This window comes from Sciurus vulgaris (assembly GCF_902686455.1).
Source record: "Sciurus vulgaris genome assembly, chromosome: 11".
NCBI lineage: Eukaryota > Metazoa > Chordata > Mammalia > Rodentia > Sciuridae > Sciurus > Sciurus vulgaris.
The window spans coordinates 24,308,862-24,330,410 of NC_136472.1; the positions used below are offsets into that span (position 1 = coordinate 24,308,862).

Genomic DNA, 21,549 nt, shown 5'->3' on the forward strand with positions numbered 1-21,549 from the left:
TTCAGTTACTTCTACATATCTTTATAATTTATAAAAGTCTCCAAAACAGAAAAGTGGCTATTAAGATATATTATGTTCTGTCTCATTTCAGATGAATTAAGTTTCTGCTGTGCACTGTGGATTCCAGTTGACTTCATGGGGCATCAGAAAAATGTCACGGAATTTGTTTTCATGGGACTTTGGGCAAATGAGGAGCTAGAACTGCTCTTCTTTGTCCTCTTCCTCCTTTGTTACCTGGCGGTCTTAGTGGGGAACGTCCTCGTTCTGCTCACCATCACCTGCAGTCCCCTCATTGAGCAGCCCATGTACTACTTTCTGGGCCACCTTTCCCTCATGGACCTGTGCTACACCTCCACCGTGGTTCCCCGGCTAATCAGGGACTTGGCAGCAGCAAGGAAAACCCTTTCCTATAACAGCTGCATGACTCAGCTCTTCACGGCCCACTTGCTGGCAGGTGTGGAAATATTCATCTTGGTGTCCATGGCTCTTGACCGCTATGTGGTCATCGTCAAGCCGCTGCACTACATGGCCATCATGAACCGGAGGAAGTGCAACCTGCTGGTCGTGGTGGCCTGGGGATGGGTTTTTGGCACTCCATTGCCCTATTGCTCTTGGTGCTCAGGCTGCCTTTTTGTGGTCCTAATCAGATAGATCACTACATTTGTGATGTGAAGTTTCTTTTGAAATTGGTCTGCGAAGACATGCTCATTGTTGGCATCTTAGTGATCACCAACTCAGGGATGGTGGTAGTTGTGATTTTTCTTGTTCTAGTAGCTTCTTATCTATTGATTTTATATCACCTGAGGACAAGATCTTCTGCAGGGCATTGCAAAGCTCTCTCAACCTGTAGCTCTCATGTAACTACATGCTCAGAAATATGGAGATGAAAATTGCCATGCAGAAGGTATGGGCTCGGATGTCACATCAATAACTGAATAATCAGGGAGGCATTTGTGCTGCTTCCCACCGTGTCCCCAGTCTGCTCTCATTTGAGACTCAGATCCTATGCTGGAGAGTTCACATCTTAGAGATAATCTCCACCTGCCACTCTCTTCTTCAGGAATATTTTGAAGACCTGCCTTTATATCAGTTATATTTTTCCCTCTTATTATATTGGTATTCTGTGTACATTTGCTATCTATTAAATAATCCTATGTTCCATGCTAGTTTTTTCTTATGAATTATGTCTTTATCATTTGATTGAACCAGAAGATTATGTACTGTATTTTAACATTTCTTTGAATTTGTATATTTTGTCTAGAAATTGACTCTGATATAAGTTAAAGAGTAAGTAAACAAGCATGGAATTTTTCCTAAAGTAGTATTTACTGATATGTGTTGTTCTTAAGGGTCTAGATTATCTCCTTCTGTCATTAACAATTGTACATTAATAATAAAATAATTGAGATAAATTTCACTGACTTTCTTGATTTGAATTATTCCTGTCTCAATAGTCATGTGAACATGAAGGAAAAGTCACCGGGGATTGCCTTTATTCATGTTTCAAATCTTAGAACTTATGATACACATAACTATTCATTTTTCCCCTCACCAAATTGTGCAAAACTCTGGAATATCTTCAGAAAATATTCTGTCCATTCTAAAATAAATTTGGTTCTGACTAATTACTTTATTCCTACCTTGATTTTAGTCATCTTATTGTATTATTTTTCCACAGAGCATTTGGAATTTTTTTTCAGTACAGAAATATGGTGTGTACAAATGCATTTTGTTTTGTGGGATGATTGTGTACATGTATTTATAGCATGCAATCCTTGCAGATTTTGAGAGTATATCAATGAAATCCTAATAGCATGACTGCTATTCAACAACTGAAAACAAAAACCAAACCAAAGCACTTTATTATCACTTTTTTGCTTTTCTCAAAAGTCCACAGACTTTTACTGAATAAAGTTTGAAAATGTTATTTGATTATACTGCAAAATTTTTGTTATTTAGCTTTTTCATTGCTTGGTGTTTTTCCTAGCATTCACTGTTTAGGAACCTCATGTTGCCTTGTATCTACAAAAACATCAGTGTATTAAATATGGGGGAGAAACATAAAATGTTTTGTCATGCATATCAGAATAAGCATACATATTCAGAAAGTATTTATTATTGCAAATGGGAAATTTAAAAAATCTATATAATTACATAGGAATTTCTTGGTAATTTATATATCAATCATTACTAAATTTTATTAAATGATTTTCTAGGGTCACCTGAACTCCATTAATACTAAGAAACATATTACTTGAGAACTGTCAGAAATGCCAGCCTGGAAGTAGGTTAGAAGTCCTGGTTGGGAACTAGCAAAAGGTACTTAATTTTATTTGATTTCCTCCCTCTACCATACTCTCCTTATTCTTCACTCTATCTAGATATCCATTGGAAAGTTTTATTTATGCACTTGTGGGCTATTCTCATATTCTCTTTAAAACTCCAGAGAGTCCTGTGGTTTTGATCACACATCCTTGATATCTCAAAGCATTCCTTATTTCAAATAGTCATTCTTTTCAATGTACCTCTGGTCACCAATTTTCCAGAATATTTTGACTTTGCTAAATGTGTCTTGGTTTGTTGCTTCAGCTAAAGTTTATGAAATAGTACTATTTTATTTGGAGTTATGATATTTCTGATGTACAATGAGCCACAATCTAGTTTAAGCCCACAAAGGGAACTTGGACTGTCAGTTGTATATGGCACAGAAGGATGCAGGGTCTCGTATAGATTTTGGGCTTCTATATTTTTGCCCAGTTCATAATTTCATCCTCCTAACCTCTCTTTAGATAGCTTTAAAGGTGACATCTACCATACATGAATGAAAAATAATAGTTATCAATTACAAAATCTTTCAAATATAGAACCAAAGAAGAGCTTCCTGAATTCCTACTGTCTCATCAATCTCAGATACTTATATGATTTTTCCTGTGTATTTCTTCGAATTTCTACATAGACCATCAATTTCTTGTGGTTAAAGGCATTTTCAGTGTGTTTTTCTCAATACATGTGACTTGGAGTTTTTAATGTGAGTTTGAGGGATGAGATCAACATACAAAGATCACTCTTATAGTTTGTACTGGCAATTAAAAACCAGAAATTGCATTTTTATTTTATGTTAGATTTTTTCAGATATGACAGATGAATTAAAAAAATGTTGTCTATGATGCTTTGGCTTACATATACATTGCAAAATGATTACCATAACCAAGTTAAAATGTCATCACCAATATAAAATACTTAAAAATGATGGTTACTAAATATGTTTTTGTAGTGCTGGAGATTGAATCTAGGGCTTTACCCATGCTAGTAGAGTGCCCTACAAGTAAACTACATCCCCAGGCATTGATTATAAAATATGAGCAAGACATGTACACTACCAACTGAAATCCTTGCTAAGAGAATCTGATTATGTTAATGAATAGAAACAGATGAACTTATGATGCAGACTACTCAATATTGTGAAGATTCTCAAGTTAATCTCTGGATTGAAATAATTTCCAACAAAATCTGAAGATGCAACTTGTATAATTTTGAAAACATATCATACTATTTATATGGAAATGCACAGGAAGTAAGTTAGTTTCTGCAGCCTAAAAAAGAGCAAATTTGGAGAATTTACATTTCTTACATAAATGCTATATTCTAAAACATTAAAATGATGAAAAGATGACAATTGAACTTCGAAATAGATTTGAATTTATATAATTAATTTGAGCAAAGTTATGTCAGCAAATTGGGAAAGAAAAGTAGCTTTTTCAACAAAGTGTTGTGGAAGTATTGGATGTTTTTCTATTATATACAAAACAAACAAGAACCCCTTTATGCCTCACTGCCAGTACAAGTTTAATTCACAATAGATCTTAGACATGTACAATTTAAAAGTAATATTAGAACTTTATATGTAGAATATTTTATGACCCTTAAATAGGCAATTAGTTTTTAAATGAACTAAGTTCATTTATCATTTATTAATGATATCTATCTGAATTATCTCCTACTGTCATTAACAATCATACATTGATAATAAAATAACTGAATTAAATGTTACTGACTTTCCTGATTTGAATTATTCCCATCTCAATAGTCATGTCAACATGAAGGAAAAGTCACAGAGGCAGTAGTGTTTGACTTTAGTGACAGGATCACCTTTATTTACTTTCAGAGTATGAACCATTAATAAAGGATATATCGAACTCACTGAAATTAAATATTTACAACATAAAAAGTATGTGACTTTGGTTGAGTTCCACATCTGAAATCTTAAATGCAACACCGTTCATATTTCTAAGGGGCATCCTGGAGTGTGTGTTTGTAGGGTAAGTGGTTAGAGGGTTGAGAGGCAATCTTCCATGGAGTAGCTTGAGTGAAGTTTGATCACTGATGAGCATAATGTTGAAGTTGAAAAACTGTACAACACAGAGTTTTGAAATATTTTTTTACTAGAGTAATAAACTTTTATCTACTCAGTAATCCTTAGCTTTCAAATTCTTGAAGCAAATCCTGTAGAAGAACCCATTATCATCCTTCTGCTTTCTAGCTGTTTAAGCTGGCTCTTAAGCCTCTAGAAGCTTCTGTGTTCTTATCTAATAGAGCTAATAATAGTTATGTTAACATACAAGTATAGAATATATGACTAATGTAAATCACCTAGTAATCCCTTAACAAAGTATTACTATTATTTGCTAACTAGTTTAGTGCCAACAGTATCAGGTATATTCAATTGGATTTCCTAAAGTTTTAAAACTATGAGGAATCTTAAAATCTACGAATTTGTCTTGCTGGAAATGAGACACCAACTGGAGTGTGTGGGGCTAAGGCTGAGCTTCAACAACCATGGATATCCACTGTAAAGAATAAGTAGAATATAGCTTTAGTGCCCTTTGAGTGCCATCTTCCTCTGAATATTCCACGTGATCTTTACCTTATGATGGATCCTTTACCTAGTGCCCAATGTATGGGCAAAGGAGTTTTTATTTTTTTAAATTTCTCCTTTTTCTTTTCTCTCATTCCTCAACCATCTCTCCCAGTGATGTTACTCTCTGGCAACAGTTAATTTGTTACTAGTTATGATCTTGCAGAACCAGGGTTAAAACATAAAAACCAGACTTCTAATGAAACAGTGATTTCAGATTTAGTCATTTGTTATGAAACTTTGAGTAACCAAGAATGTTATGAGAAAATACAAAAATAGATTCTAGCTGCCAATCCCCTGTTGACTACTCTCAGATGACCTGAAGTATGTAGCCAATAACTCCAACCCCATCAGGAATGATTAACAGGAACAGAAGAAATAAAGAAAATAGAGTTTCTACAGTTAAAACACCTTATGACAATGCTTATTTAATTAATAGAAAGCTGTGTCATCCTTATAGAGGGATGCTTCTTAAGCCCCTGGATTTAGACCCTCCTTTATCTCCCACAGGATATTTAGATGTAAAATCAGGACATGTTATAATCTGGTTTCAAACTATACATACAAGAGTGCAAGATATTCCATTTCTTAAAGGTTAGGAGTTACTAAATGCTGTAAATATTATTGGCCACCTATCCTCCGGAGAAAAAGTTCCTCAATGTTAAGTTCACACAGTAGAAGATGATGTCATATTATTTTTAGCTTAAACTGTCTAGCACTTATTAACCACAGCAGTAGCCACACAACTGACATTTACTCAACCCTGCTGAACTTGCTTTAATATTTATGATTAGTTAAGCAATATTAATATGTCTTATTGTTTAGTTATAGGTTATCATGAGTAAGCAATTACTAAAAATAATTAGAATACTTCATTGCCTGGTCTAGTAATGATTATACAAGATATTTGTTATTTTTCCTTGTGATCTTTTCCTGTTCTGGAAAAACATTTGTAACTGTCAACCTTTTAAAATATAAAAAGCTGGCTGCGAAAAATAAAATTTAGAACTTAGCATCCATTCCTTGAGTTTGTGTTGCTTGGTTCTCCACCTCACTGACGCCTACTCCATCACCTGTGACCACCACGACCGCTGCTAGGGCTGGACCCCGGCATATTGACTAATCAAATCTCTATACTTATGGTCAGCAATAGACCATGTCTGAAATACAAACATCTGTCTCTGATTCTCTTTGTTCATCCCCATCTGAGATGTTCCCTGAAGTTAAAACAATAACATTATAGGCTATGCCATTTTCCTTCCTATTCCTCAGAAAGCTAGAAGAGCACAGACCAGGAATTGTCCAGAGTGCCCTGTTGGCTACAGCATTATGGAATCTCCAAGTGACTGGTACCAGAGCCAGACTGGCCCACAGTTGCAAGGAACATACACAGGGGCACCAGGCACCATTACCATGGAGAGTGGCTTGGAAGGATTTAACCAGGATCTATTCAGAAATCTCATGAGAAAGGAATATACTTCTTAGAGCTTTCAATGACCTATTAATTCTGGCCTGATATTTAAGTTTATATGTTGCTTTAGGTAAACTAATTTTCTGTAGACACAGAATGCTAGGACTTAAAAATGTGCAGAAGATTTTGAATGAATATAAAATACTTTTTAATCATTTGGTCTGTGCTTGTGTTAAGATGCTGTTCGATTGAAATGCAGATTTTCCAGCCGGCTTCCCTGATGGATGAATGTGTACTTCTCCTTCATCCCTGATGATTTTAGTGAGTGTTTGAAGTCCATTCTTCTCAGAAACCTGTAGATCCTTGAAACATTTTGAGATTTGCCAATTATTTGGGGGGTACTAATCTTGGTAAGTTGAATTACTGTGTAATTCTCTGAAATTTATTGTATATTTCAATGCTGAGCTATATTGATGAAATGAGGATCTCAGGGCTGAACATTTTCTGATCTTCACACAAATCCAACCAGTCAATGAGACCTAATGGTGAGTGTATTATCCATTTTCCCTGGTTGTAGAGAGTTCGACCACCCATTGTGCTGGGTGAGAATGTGATTTTGTCATTGATTCTATAAAATTTCTTTCTAAAGATCTGAACAACCTTGTAGCATATGAAAATTTTTTTACTAGAAAATATTTGGCATACTTAAGATTTATTGGGTGTTATATGTAAGCAAAATTTCAATTAAGAACAAAAGTAAACATTAAGGACACACAAAGTGGGCAGTGAATTTCATTGTCTTTTAGTCCTGTATTGCGCATATTCCCATTAAAAAATTGCCCAGTTTAAGCTGGCACAGTGGCACATGACATTCCAGCTACTCATGGGGCTTAGGCAGGTTGACCACAAGTTTGAGGCCAGCCTGGAAAGCCTAGCAAGACCCTGCTCCAACATTATAAATAAAAGTAAATAAATGAATACAGTTTTAATATGCAGTGAGTGCAGTTTTCCTGTCACACTATCAGTATATGTTGGCACCTAATGATATCCTTTTTCCACCCTGGTATGTGCTTTGGGAACAGCATATTATTCATTTTTCTTGTCACTTCTATCATCCATTCCATCGACATGGGTGACATAAATGTTAACTCTTGGCAAGAAAAGCTAGGTCTTGGTCCTGACCTTGCTTGTCACCAATTTTAATGAACTATCTACTTTAAGCATGAATATCACTGTTGATAATAACCCATTTTTTGAACTACAAATGCCTATCTTTGCTTCTCTTTGCTCTTCCTCCTCCTCACCTCATATATCCCTGAAAACTAACATTATATTATTATTCCACAAGCCTTTGTTTTCCTCCTTCATTTAGAATGCAGATGAAAATAAGGCACACAGAATTTCCTGACCTGCTCTGTATAACCAAAGCATTTTCTTCTCCAGAGAAGCAATGCCTGATCCAGGCAAAAGTAAGTAAAAAGTAAAGTTACAGCCAGAAAATGCAAGTGGCACCAGGGAATTGCCTCTGATAGTTGCTCAGAGGCACTTGATTATCTGTTTATACCTCTGGGAGTGCACAAAGAGCTATTAATTCTTGCATTATCCTCAAGTTTAAATTCTGCTCTTCTGAACCAAAATTTCTTCAGGAATAGGTATAAAATGAATCACTCCTAAGACTTAAAATAGCATTTGCTTTCATGAGAAATTAAAAATACATTTGTTTTTGTTCTGTGAGGCTTGTATTTCTAATGATTAATGGTTATTAATGGATGAAAACCTACAAAAGATTTAAGACTGCTAACATTCAGAAGTAATTTGAGAGAATTGACCTGAACAAGTCTGCAAATCTCTGTATTAGATTTAGAGACTGGAGAAGAATTGGTAGGGAAGCAACCTTCCTTACCTAGTCTCAGGCTATCCTGACAGCAACTCAGTCCTGACGGTCTATAAATTACCATTGACAGTGCTCTTGGAGGATATACATGCTGTTTAAAAGTACTCTCCTTAATTCCATTCCCAAGAATATAATTTCTTAAACTTTTTCATTGGTGCATTACACTTACACATACACATAACACGATATGTTCGCTCCCTTTCCCCAGGATCTCACCTATCCTTCACCTGTTCTTGCCCCACACCATCTACTTGCTCTACTCTAATGATCTCCTACCAGTTGCAATTTCCATTATTTTAATTAGTACATTATCATTGTATACATAAGTGGGATTCATTGTGATAGTTGTGTGGAAGGACAAGCATAACACAGTAGATTATTTTCCCCAGCACTTTCTGGTGCCCTCTCTCACCATTGTCTTCCTCCTCTCTATTGAACATTATGGTTTCTTTTACAACATAAGGTAATTCAATTACTATGGAAACTTGTTATCTATTTTATTCACAAGCAGAACTACAGATGAGAATGAGAATAGTTGAGGCAAAGATTTCACTAAAATTTTCAAGTTGCGGTGAACTTCATTGAGTCCTGCTTTAGCCCGTATGTGCCTATCCATATTCTGAACAGGATGGTTTAACTTTGACATCTCCAAACAGGAAGAAATAATTTCCCAACTTTCAAAAATGTGCCACCTTAAAGTGCACTCTAATCATCAGATTCATCTAAGGTAAGTTTGCTGCATGTCATATTCTGACACCAGATGTAGCAAATTTGAAGTTATGTAAAGTAGAATCTTTACTTAATCTACAAGAGTAATTACTCTTATTATCTTGATGGTAAAATCAAGAGGAATGTAGAATTTGTATTTAACCCTAAAAAAGAGGTCAAATAATCTTTTGAATATAATTTAAAATGCATGAAAAATTCAGCCTAGTGAATAGTGTTCAGCAATGCTCAAAGAACAACAGCAAAATATCTTTCAGAGTAATTTTATTTAGTTTTAGTAATGGGTTGTTGAAACAGAAATTTCTCTGAATACCCTCATTATATCTATTTTGTTATATGCTTTTCCTTATTTCTTCACTGAACTTGTTTATGTACGTGCACATGGCAATGTCAGAAACTGCTCTTACACAACCTATGATAAAACTAACGTGTAACTGTTAATCATGTATGAGACTGAGGTGTTTCATAATAATTCTTCGGTTCCTCCTTATAAGGTTGTATTGTGTAATAATATCCCAAATTATAGATGCAGAAATTAAAGTTTACAGAGATTAAACATTATGTCAAGGTTCATGAGTGGTATAGAAGGGAAGAGAGTTAATTCTGTGTTCTGAGTTCCTTGTTGAATTTTTCTGACATTTAAAAGGCAGATAACAGAATTCATAAGAGTAAATTTAGACAGCGTCTATTCTTATATTGGATAATTAATGTCTCATAAATTATTAGTAAGATTGCTCTGATTCTAATTTCTACATTAACTCTATGTAACTATAGTAATAGTGAAAATAAGATAATTATAAGGGTAAAGTTTGGTTAATACAAAATCTCTGAATCTTAGAAACATTTAGGTACTGGGTTTCTTTATATCTTCAGATGTTGACAGCTATATAAATGCTATTTGAATTTAAACAGTTCACCATCCAATTTATTTTACATCTCTCCATGCATCTATAATGTTGTTGACACAATTCCAGCCACATATGAAGCAAATGCATAATATTATACTTTCATAACTTTGATGCCAAATTAGTTTAAAAATTGAAAAGGTATGATCAAGACAATATTATATGTTTTAGGGAAGCAGTTCTTCTCCCCGATTGTATTCAACATGCCTTCCCCTCTGCTAACAGCTGTGATCATCAGAGCGTGATCCCTATAAATGTAAGATGGGATTTTAGGAGAAACTGTGGGTTAAATATCCACTGTGACCTCAAAACAAATCAGAATTCCATTTTAAGGAATGCATGTTATCTAAAACTGAAAAATAAAAAGTTACACCGAACTGATTGGAATAATAAATAAATAAATAACAAAAATAGGAGACCTGAAAGGTATAGGTAGGGTGTTGGGTAGGAAGGAAGGAAAGAGAGGGCACTGAGGAATAAAATTGCTCACGTTGTGCTGTGTTCATGTGTGGATATGCCACAAGGAACCCCACACTTAGTTATAAATAAAAGCATTAAAAGACAAAAAGAATATTGGGTCATATGCTTCTGTTAACTTCTAAATACAGTCACATAATACTTCAGAACTTTGCTGGTGTGATAATCTGTCATCTTGCATGTCCTTGGGGGCCAAGATGAGGATTCTGAAGCCTGTCCTCTTTCACTGTCCTGCATAGCACCATACTCTGCTTTGGATCAAGTATGCAAATAGCCTAAATCAGGATAACTTGAGAACCAGGATATCAGGCCTCTAACATCCACAGGTGAGTACCTGATGATCCAGAGAAATACTTGGATTCTCTTGGTCTGTGCCTCTTGTATTGAAAACCAGGGGTTTGGATATTAATTGACAGGACAATTGTTTACTAACCTATTTCTCTCACTATAATTTTTACATCAATCTGTTTCAGATAAACACATCTATCTATTACTAATAATCCATATCATTAGAATTCTCTTAGTTGTAAGAGAATAAGGAAAAATTTAGTAAAAAAATAAAAAATATTGAAGTCCTATGTGGTTTTAACACTTGAACACTATGAACCTGATAATTTTCACTTTGTTATAAAATATTGTCAAACTATACAAAACAATTATATTTTATATGAATACAAATACATTCAGGAATACATATGTTAGGATAGCTGATACAAATATTTATTTTATTAATACATATCATAGATTATCATAAATACATAATGTGTATTAGGAAATTTTATAGCAATACTAAATTCATGATGAGAGGAAAATTAGAAAATGGGTGAAATTTATCTCCTTGATGGCAATAGACTTGTGTAATTAGAAATATTATTTTTCACAGTATGGACCACACTTAATGCCATACCTATGATATTTTCATCACCCAAGCTGATTTTAAAAGCACAGATTTTTAATTTGTGAATGACTGCATATGATGACTTGTGTATAAGTTTCCCACAGCAAAGGTGTCCTTTCTTTTTAGATACTAAACTCATGTTTATAAGACAAACTGAGACGTATGGAAAACCAGAGGAATGTCTCAGAATTTATTCTTCTAGGACTTTCTGATGAACGGAGCACACAAACATTGTGCTTTGTGCTCCTCTTACTTTGTTACATCGCCCTTTTGCTGGAAAACCTTCTGATCCTTATCTCCATTCGATGCAGCCCTCTATTTCACCAGCCAATGTACTATTTCCTCTGCCACTTGTCTTCTATGGACATCTGCTATACCTCCTGTGTGACACCCAAACTGATTGGTGACCTGCTGGTGAAAAGAAAAATCATCTCCTATGGTAATTGCATGTTCCAAATCTTTGCCATACATATTTTTGGAAGTATTGATGTCTTCATCCTCACAATCATGGCCTTCGATCGCTATGTCGCCATCTGCAGACCTCTTCACTACCTGATTATCATGAGCAAAGCAAGGTGCCACCTCCTGGTTCTAGCTGCTTGGGCTGGTGGGGCTGTCCATTCCTTTCCTCAGTTTTTTATAGCAATCCAGCTGCCATTATGTGGCCCTAATAAAATCGATCACTATTTTTGTGATATTTTCCCTTTGCTAAAACTTGCCTGCAGTGATACCACTACTGTTGGTGTCCTGGTGGTTGCTAATTCAGGCATGGTTACCTTAGTGACATTCGTGGTTTTGTTTGTCTCTTATGTCATTATACTGTGCACTTTAAGACATCATTCAGCTGAGGGAAGACGCAAAGCCCTCTCTACTTGTGGGTCTCATGTCACCGTGATAGTTTTATTTTTCAGACCTTCCATCTTTATCTACCTTAGACCTCCTACCAGTTTTCCAGAAGATAAAGTGTGTGCACTATTATACACCATCATCGCTCCTATGTTCAACCCCTTAGTCTATACTTTGAGAAATACAAAGAGGAAGCATGTCATCAGAAAAGTCTGGTGTCAAACACATAGCTAACTTGAAAATAAAAAGGGCTGTGTGGAGAAGTATAGAGCTAGAAATCGATCTCACTGCTTAATTATACCGTTGGTGTCATTCTATGAATGCCAAGAGTGGATTTAGGGGTGAAATATAACTACTGATCTAACACTATTTCTACTGTGCAAAAATTGAGTCAGAAATGTAGTTATTTTGTAGCTTAATTACATACTGTGAGTAGGGTTACATGTGTGAAAGTAATTCAGGATACAGTAAGGATAATTTTGGGCAGTGAATCATGACATAAAGAGGACAACCTTCATGATAATTTTATTATACATTACAAGATTAGTGGCTAGGCTATGTTATGCAAGTTCTCTGTGGCAAAGGAGAAGTTATTATCTATAAATTGAATAAAGAACTTTAATTTGTGATAATATTTTCACCTAAAAGACCTTCAGTAGTATTCATTACATAACAAGAAATCCATATAATAGTAAGAATAATAATGTCTGGATTAAAGTCATTCCTGAGCATTAAATATGTTGACAAGCATTGGATAAATATCACTAGCAAAGGTAACACAAAATTAATTACTCAAAATGTTGGTAACTTACTCTTTGCTATTCTATTTTTGATAGTTTAAAAAAATCCCATAAAGCATAAAATAAGTAAACCATAGCATTTCAGAAATTAATAAGACAATAATTAGTTGATAATTATATCTATAATTAGTATAATTATGTATAATACATATTATATATAAATTAAAAATATAATTATAAATATGAATATAAATTATAAATATGATTAGTCACAAGTTTGAGGTCAACCTGAGTAATTTACTAAGACCCTATCTCAAACTAAAATACTAAAATGTAAAAAGAGGTGGAGACATAATTCAGTGGTAAAGCACCTGGGTTCAATCTCCAGTACTGGAAAAATGAAAGGGGAGGGAGGAAAGAGGGGGTGGGGAAGAAACAGGGAGGAAAGAGGGGGTGGGGAAGAAACAGGAAAAGAGAAAGGAAGGAAGAAAGGAAGGAAGAAAGGGCAAATAAGAGAGAAAAAATTAACAAGATTATGAGTAGGATTATAGTTAAAGTGCAGTGTTTTAGAACATGTAAATACAATACTCACTCTAGTGATTATACACAGAAAAATGAAAGTCATAAAAATAAAGGTGATGTAAATTGTTTTAGTAGAAGAACTTGGTAAATTACTATTTTGTCAAGTTACTGTGAAAACAAAATATTGCCTGATTTAAAGCTCTTTCCTTTAACAAAAACAACATAATGGCTCATTTGGCAAAGTCTGAATGCTTGAGGGGAACATTTTGAAAATGACAGATTTTTTGTCAGATTTGCACTTCATGATAAAGCAAAACAACAGCAATACTTCATTTTCATGTGGTTTATAGATAAAACAACTCATGTGTCTTTCTTGAAGAATAAATATTGAAAAATTTCCTAATAAAATAATAAATGAATCAAGGTAAAGTACTCAAGATGAAGCCAGATGGATTTAAAAGGAATTGGTACATTCTATTCCCATTATCAAAGGACACTCAGATTAATTCCACATCAACTTTGGGGAGACTAAAGTGTTTCATAGTACAAAACTGTATTTCAAATTTTACCCCTTCTTTACTATGTCAATTTGACTAAATCAAGTAACTTTTGTAATTTTTTAATATTAAATCTCTAAGTAAAACTCGCAACATAATAAGGTTCATAATGTGAAACTGAAAAAATAAAATAAAATGCACATGAAAGAAAGCCCCTCCCTGCTTTAGACCCAGGAAACTCATGCAAGGAATTAAACTGTATTCCAAAACAGCACAATTGGTCCTCTGGTCATTTCTGGGACTCCTCTGAACACATAATGGCTTTGATTCCCCTTTGATTCCTGAACAAGAAACTTAGTGATAGACACAACTTTCACTTGCTTCACCTTCTGAACTTCTAAATTCTTGATTCAGTTAGAACGTATGAACCTCTCAACTGAGTAAAGGAACTTTGTTATAAATAAACAGTTCCCAGTCCTTAGCCATGCCCTGCCACTCACAAGCAGATCATAGGTGAACTGGCAATTTCCTTTCTTCTGAACTCACACCGTGGGCACCTCAGTTCCATACCTTTGATCCTCCTGTTCCCCCCTCATCTAAATGATCTACCTGCTTCATATTTTCTTAATCAGATACTGCCTAACTTCCTATGGGCCATTCAAATGTCCTGACCCTTAGGAAGTCTTTCCTAATGACACCAACCATTCTTGACCTTTCTTTTTATTTTTATTAGTACATTACACTTTTACATAATATTGGGATCCATTTGGGTATGCTCATAGAGACGTGGAAAGTAATTTAATCCACTGTAGTCCCTAAGACTTCATATTTCCCTCAACTGCTCCCTGCCCCTGCTCTCTATTTATTTGTAGAGTTTTTTAAATTAGTGCTTAATGGATGTACATAAAGGTGACATTCACTGAGATCTATTCATTTATGCACATAGCATAATTTGGTCCATTTCATTCTGCAGGTCCTCTCCTCCCATCCCTCCTGCCTCCCCATCTATCCACTTCTTCTACCCTACTCATTTCTCTTTCATGGGATTCTCCCCCATTCATGTTTGCCCCCCTTATTTTGGTCAAGTTTCCACATGTAAAATAAAAATATTGATCCTTGTCTTTCTGAGCCTGGATTATTTCACTGGATGTGATATTCTCAAATTCCATCCATTTACCAGCGACTGGCATAATTTCATTCTTCTTTATCTGAGTAAAATTCCAAAGAGTCTATATACATCATTTTTCTTTCTCACATCAATTATTGGTGAGCATCTTGGCTGGTTCCCTAACTTAGCTCTTGCTGTTGCAAAAATTGGTGTGCTTTTTATCACTTTTATTCTGATTTTATTTTTTTCGGATACATGTTTATTGTCTGAACATAAATATATGGTGTTATTTATTGTACAAGCCTATTTCATGTAAGTTAGAATGTACTATTTTGAAAAATACCTTTACTATGTGCTTCTTATCTCACAACAATTTTGGACTTCCTTCAGCAAAATAATGTACAGCAAGAATTTTAATAAGAACAAGTATATATACAATACTGAATATCATATGCAAGATTTAAAGTTACAAATAAATATCACAAACATAAAAACACAAAGAAAAAAATGAGAAAAATATTCAGAAAGTTTGAATTAATTATTATTGACTATGGTTCTATAGAGATCATAGTAAATTTCTTTGTTTTATTTTATTTTGGAACTATTTATGTTAATTGAAAAAGTAGAATGACAACATTTATTTTCATTGTGAAGCAATTATATATTATATATTATATATTTTTATCATAGATTAAATTAGGTTACCTCCTAAAGCATAAGGAGTTAAAACAAGAATCAATCGGTGGGATGGTATCAGACTGAAAATCTTGTTCAAAGCAAAGGAAACAATCAAGAATGTGTACAGAGATACTACAGATTGGGAGAAAATCTTTACCAGGAGTACCTCAGATAAGGTATTAATTTGCAGGATATACAAAGAACTCAATAAACTTAACACCAGAAAAATAACTGACCCAGTCAATAAATGGGCAAAGGAACAGAACAAACACTTCATTGAAAACTACAAATGGTCAAAAAAACATATGAAAAAATGTTCAACATCTCCAGCAATTAGAGAAGTGCAAAGTAAATCTACACTGAGATTCCATCTCACTCCAGTCAGAATGGCAGTTATACAGTTTTTCCAGTTCTTAACAATTTGTAATGCCATGATTCATTTGTCAATATTCAGAAAACAACTTTAATACATTCCTATTAACTGCATTTCAGACTTCATTTGGATTTTATCAGTTCTTTCATTAATAACCTCTCTCCATTCCAGGATTCAATTCAGGACACCATATTGCATCTAGTTAAATTGTATCCTTACTGTCTCCTCTAACCTTGATCACTTCTGTTTTTGTCTTTTTACTATTATTCCTCAGTATCTTGAGAATACTGATCAGATACTCCCCAATCTGAATTATGATTTTTTGGATATAATACCAAAAAGATTAGAAATCCTACTTGTTATGTCATCTCAATCATCTTCATATGATATCAATGTTATTTAAATATTATTACTTTGTTAAGACAATATTTGTTTACCACGTCTCTGCACAGTAAAAGTTACTATAGTCCCTGTACCTAATCTTTTCTTTGGATTGATACACTAAATAGTCAGTGTAGATGCACAGGAACTATGAATGGTATAGTTCACACCCTGTGATGGTAGTAATTTTTGGGAAATAATTTTAAGAAAGATTTATTACATACATTCCTGGAATCATCACTTTAAAATATTTTCCTCTTCTTTCTTATTTATTTATTTAGTCCTTGTTTAATTTATATTAGTATAGACTTATTTATATTCATTCTATGTTTTGCTGTAAATGTAATGCTACGTTATTTACTTTGTTGCTTTAATTATTCCCTCTTTGGTCATTTGGAACACTATCATGTTGGTCCCTCTGCTTCATTGATATGTACCCAATTTTTTTTGTTTGTTTGTTTGAGCACATAATTTTAAGAATTGCAAGATTCTTAAAACTCATTTTTTTTTCCCCCATTGGAGTCTTGGAATCTACCATTTCCCCTACATGTCCTGTTTCCCTGTTATTGGAATATGGTATTTGCCACCAAGAGATAGGTAGTGAACATGGCAGGCAGGCTTGTTTTGAATGGGATGACAGTATTTCTACTCCTCTCAGAATTAAGAACTAGGTCCTATACTTATGTATACTAACCTTTGTATGCCAAAGTGTATGTGATTGCTTATGTGTATGATTGCTTATCTATCTATACATATACATATATATACATATATATATATATATATAGAGAGAGAGAGAGAGAGAGAGAGAGAGAGAGAGAGAGGCATGTGTGTATGTGTGAGCTAAAGATAAATTCATCCTAAAATCTCTGCCTCTAAAGCAGTACTACAGGATCCATCCTAGATATTGTTTTCTCATCATCTACCATTTTTTTTCCCTTTTTCTTATCTTTAATTGCTCTAGAAGTAAAACTCAGAAAGATAGGTTCCTAAGAGAAGACCATTTATAACAATGAGAGAAAAAGCATATTGTTTACATATAGTGAAAACTAAAAGATAAAATAAAAATGGTGTGATCAGTCAGGGTCCTCTCTGCCACATCCAGAGGAGGAGGAAAGGGTCAATTGCTCCAGGAGAATATTGGTGGTTTTTCTCTCCATTACCCCAAAATCTTATCTACTCAATAAACACATGAGAGCCAACACTCTTTTACGAGAGAGGAGATGTGACCATCCAGCCATGCCAGCTCTGACCTCTTTACAGCATTCAACCTCGATGGCCCAACTCTCTTATTTATAGACACAGGTGAAGGGGCAAGGACTGGGAGGAGCTTCTTCTGTGATGGACAGGATAGTGTAGAATTAGGGGACCCATCCTCTTAGGGGGAAAATTTCAGGAGACAGGGAACCACTCCTAAGGAGCAACACACACTTCCCCAGAGTTCCTAGAAGCCAGGCCTCTGCATCACATGGCTCAACCTAGTCTGACTCGGCTACATAAAGATGGCTTCCCACAGTGATCCTTAAGGGGGAGTTATTGGGAAAATTCTAAGATTCCTTAACCACATGCCAGTAGGGGTATTATTTGATAGCATAATCACTTAAAAGAATGTTGCTATCTCTGGAGAGACAACTTAATTTTTTTATTAATTTTTAATTTGTTCTAATTAGGTGTACATGACAGTCAAATGCTGCAAAAATAATAATTCATTTCAGAAGCCAAAAATGTATTTTTAAAATGAGTCAAAATCAGTGAAGCAGATTACATAAAACAAAGACCAGAAAGAGTTGAATAACTTATAAAATAATTGGTAGGATGACAGACTTTAAACCAAATATATTCTAATTTCCTTCAGTGTGTGTGATCTAAGTACATCAACTAAAAGGCAATAATGTAAGTAAAGGAAAGGAGAATGGTATAGCACAAATACACCAAAGCAAGCTGAAGAAATATTAATTTCTAACAAAGTACATGATGGAAATGTGATCTATTAGAGGTACAGGGAAATTTATGCATCATAAAAACATCAGTTTTCTGAGAAAGCCTAAGTAACTTAAAGTAACCTAAATTACATGATCCTAGTGATGTTTTAAAGATATATACCATCCTTTGCTCATGCCTGCTACATGTTTACTTGTTGTTTCATTTTGTTTTGTTTTGCTTTTGTACCAGGAATTCAACTCAGGGGCACTGGACTACTGGGCCACATCTCCAGCCCTATTTTGTATTTTATTTAGAGTCAGAGTCTCACTGAGCTGCTTAGTGGCCTTGCTTTTGCTGAGGCTGATTTTGTTTTTTTTTTGTTGTTGTTGTTTTTTGTTTTTCACTTACAAATATCAGGCTTTATTATATTTTATTCTCTGGAATTTAATTCTTTCTCAAATTGGAAAATTTAAGAACACATTGTGTAAAGCACAATATTCCATGTCATCTGCTATTTAGACTTCAGGAGAGAAACCAACCAAGTGAAAAATTGGAGCATCTTGTTACTGTCACTATTAGCTACCAACTTGCATTGCCCTGAATGGAACATGTGGCACTTCTCTACATTTCATGTCACATTTTACTCAGAAATTCAGCTTTTCCAAGAAATAAATAGGACCTGTTGGAAAAAATTTTCTAAAAGAACCATGCATTTAAGAAGAGCTTTTGTTGATAGAAAAACTGTGACAGAAAGCCTCAGGCTCCTTGATGACCTTAGGTTTAAGCTCAACTACCTCCACTTTCAGAACTCAAAATTCAGTAAAGTGACTGGCAGACAGTGCAAGACCCAGCTTCAAAATCCTAGGAGAATGTGCAGGGAAAGATATGTTACACAAGTCTCTATGGAATTCAGCAACAATATTTTAATATTGTACAACTGTCCTAATGAAAACAGAAAAAGTAGATGCTATATAAATGCTATCTGTGCATTCAAAAGCAAAGACTATTAGAAATACCAATTCCAAAAGAAAACAAAGAACTTGAGAATTAGCTGCATAATGTATGTTGCATTTTAAAAACAATTTAAACCACTCCATTTAGAAAATAAAAATGTTCAAGAAGAATTTTAAAAGTTTTAAATGTTACTCAGAATTTTCAGGTTGTTTGATTGGTCACCAAATATTTATTATGCACTAGTGACTATAAGATGCTGCATTTTTGCTGCCCCTGCCCTTTGGACTTGAAGTATTCCAGGAAATATGGAGGAAAACAAAATACTGTCTGCCATTTGAAAAAAGGAAGTACTACATGTCTTAAAAGCAAAAAAAGGGGGCATAAGAATCTTGTTCTTGTTTTTTTTTTTTTAATTAGCTAATTAAACTTTTACACATAACCATGGAAAGAATGCATATGCATCTGTAGGGGGAAGGAGCACAACAGATTGTTCAGGCAGAGCATCAAGTCAAATCTTGAAATCAGTATGTTAGAGGTTGTTGAGACAACACATTCAATGCTTCAGGGTGGTATGAAGACAAAAACCAGTCACGAGTGTTTAGAAATGTGGATGCGTATTTAAAAATTGTCTTTGAGCAAAAGATGGTGAACCCATCGGTGACTACAAGAAAAGAGAAAACTGAGGATAGTTCTTTTTTTTTTTTTTTATTGTGTAATCATAAATTTACATAGAGTAATGTTGTTTGATTCATTCTGTTATTTTTTCCCTTCCCCCCACCACTCCCACCCCTCTTTACCCTCTATACAGTTGAGGCTGATTTTGAACTACCATCCTCCTGCCTCAGCCTCCCAAGTTGTTGAGATTACAGGTGTGTGCCATAGTGCCCAGCAACATGTTTGCTTATTTGCTAAATATTTACTCTCTTAGTAAAGCTCACAGAGGAAATCAGAAATAAACACTAGTTTTCAGGATAGAGGTTCAAAAAAGTATTTTTTTTAATTATATAAAACTAGGGAAAATTACAGGATTTTTTACTGTACTGTTGATGAGCATTTTGGTGAGTATTTGGTAAAATTGAAATGAAAGGAAGTTCTACAGGTTTGTAATTTACTAGAAAACTCACATTAGTTAGAAATATTAGAAGCACACGCAAACACACACTTCTTCCCCAGAGAAAGGGATAAAATGCTGCCTAGAAATTGGTGAGAATCATTTCTTAACATGAGGACCAGAACTACAGCTTTCTCCTCAGGTTGCAGATATGGGGAAAAGAACTTAAATCGCATCAACAGCACCTCCCAGTCATCAAAAGTTCTGTGCTGAATGGGATTTGAAGCACATGGTGCAAAGTGTCTTTTTTGCAATATATTTAAAATCCTGATGTAGAGTTGCTCTGATAACTTGACTCTAAAAGGATGCTAACTGGTGAGTTGATATAAAGAGTTCACTTTCTGTAAATAAGCAAAATCCTGGAAGGAAGTAAAAATGTACCTGTAGAATATAATGCACACACCTCTAAAATCTTACCTATATTTGAACCTGATAATACTCAGGACTAATTTGGCTCTCTAAAGGCTATGATTAACTACTCTTCAAAAACCAAGTACTCCTTCTTCAAACTTTTATCTTTCCTTATGGGGTGACCTCCTGTATATTATTTGATGCAGTGCCATGACCTGTGACAGTAGTTACAAATAATGTGAATTTTGTATTTGTTCCTGACTAAATTGGGAAAAACAGAAAATGAAAGATCAGTAAACCTGTGCTAAAGATGTCAAGTCAAAATTCACAAGGAAATAATTTAAATAGTTAAGGGATGACAGTCATTTCAGTAAAGAGAGAACAGATAAGACTAAAATTTGAAAAGAAAAATATTCAAAATCAGTTAAGAACCTACACAAATTATTTTCTTTCCTTCTTTCTTTCCTTCTTTCTTTCTTTCTTTCTTTCTTACCATTACTACATAAATATGTGATATTTGTTGAAAATATCCTTTTACTCCCTCATTAAGAAAACATAACCAATTCATATCTCATTTTCAAACTTGGTCTGTTTGTAAATTCTATTGACTAAGATTAAGAAATCATGAAGTTCCAGGAGGAGTGGAGTGTCCATTGGTGGTGGGGTTTCATAATCTAGAAAAGTAAGGTCAATATCAGAATAAAGCTGCCCACTCTATTGGGGAAACTCAAAAGAGAAACATGCTGTTACAACTCTAAAGAGGTAGTAGAACTTGGCTAAGAAGAATATGATTGAAATTCTTCAGAGCACAACATTTTGGGCAGGATTCTTAAAGATCA

General features: G+C 34.4%; 2 protein-coding genes and 1 pseudogene across 3 annotated transcripts in view; 2 read left to right on the forward strand and 1 right to left on the reverse strand.

Annotated features, from left to right (window-relative positions):
* The window catches only part of LOC306639797 (olfactory receptor 4C11-like), a 337,410-nt pseudogene that overhangs the window by 181,275 nt on the left and 134,586 nt on the right, over positions 1 to 21,549 (forward strand). The window lies entirely within an intron of this gene.
* The window catches only part of LOC306638485 (olfactory receptor 4S2-like), a gene marked incomplete at both ends in the record, with an annotated part of 194,242 nt that overhangs the window by 132,311 nt on the left and 40,382 nt on the right, over positions 1 to 21,549 (reverse strand).
* On the forward strand, positions 136 to 12,306 carry LOC306638489 (olfactory receptor 4P4-like; the record flags this gene model as incomplete). Its single annotated transcript, XM_079101740.1, is given in 4 exon segments — positions 136 to 574; positions 577 to 857; positions 6,188 to 6,335; positions 11,375 to 12,306. Coding segments are annotated over 4 exon segments (1,800 nt in total).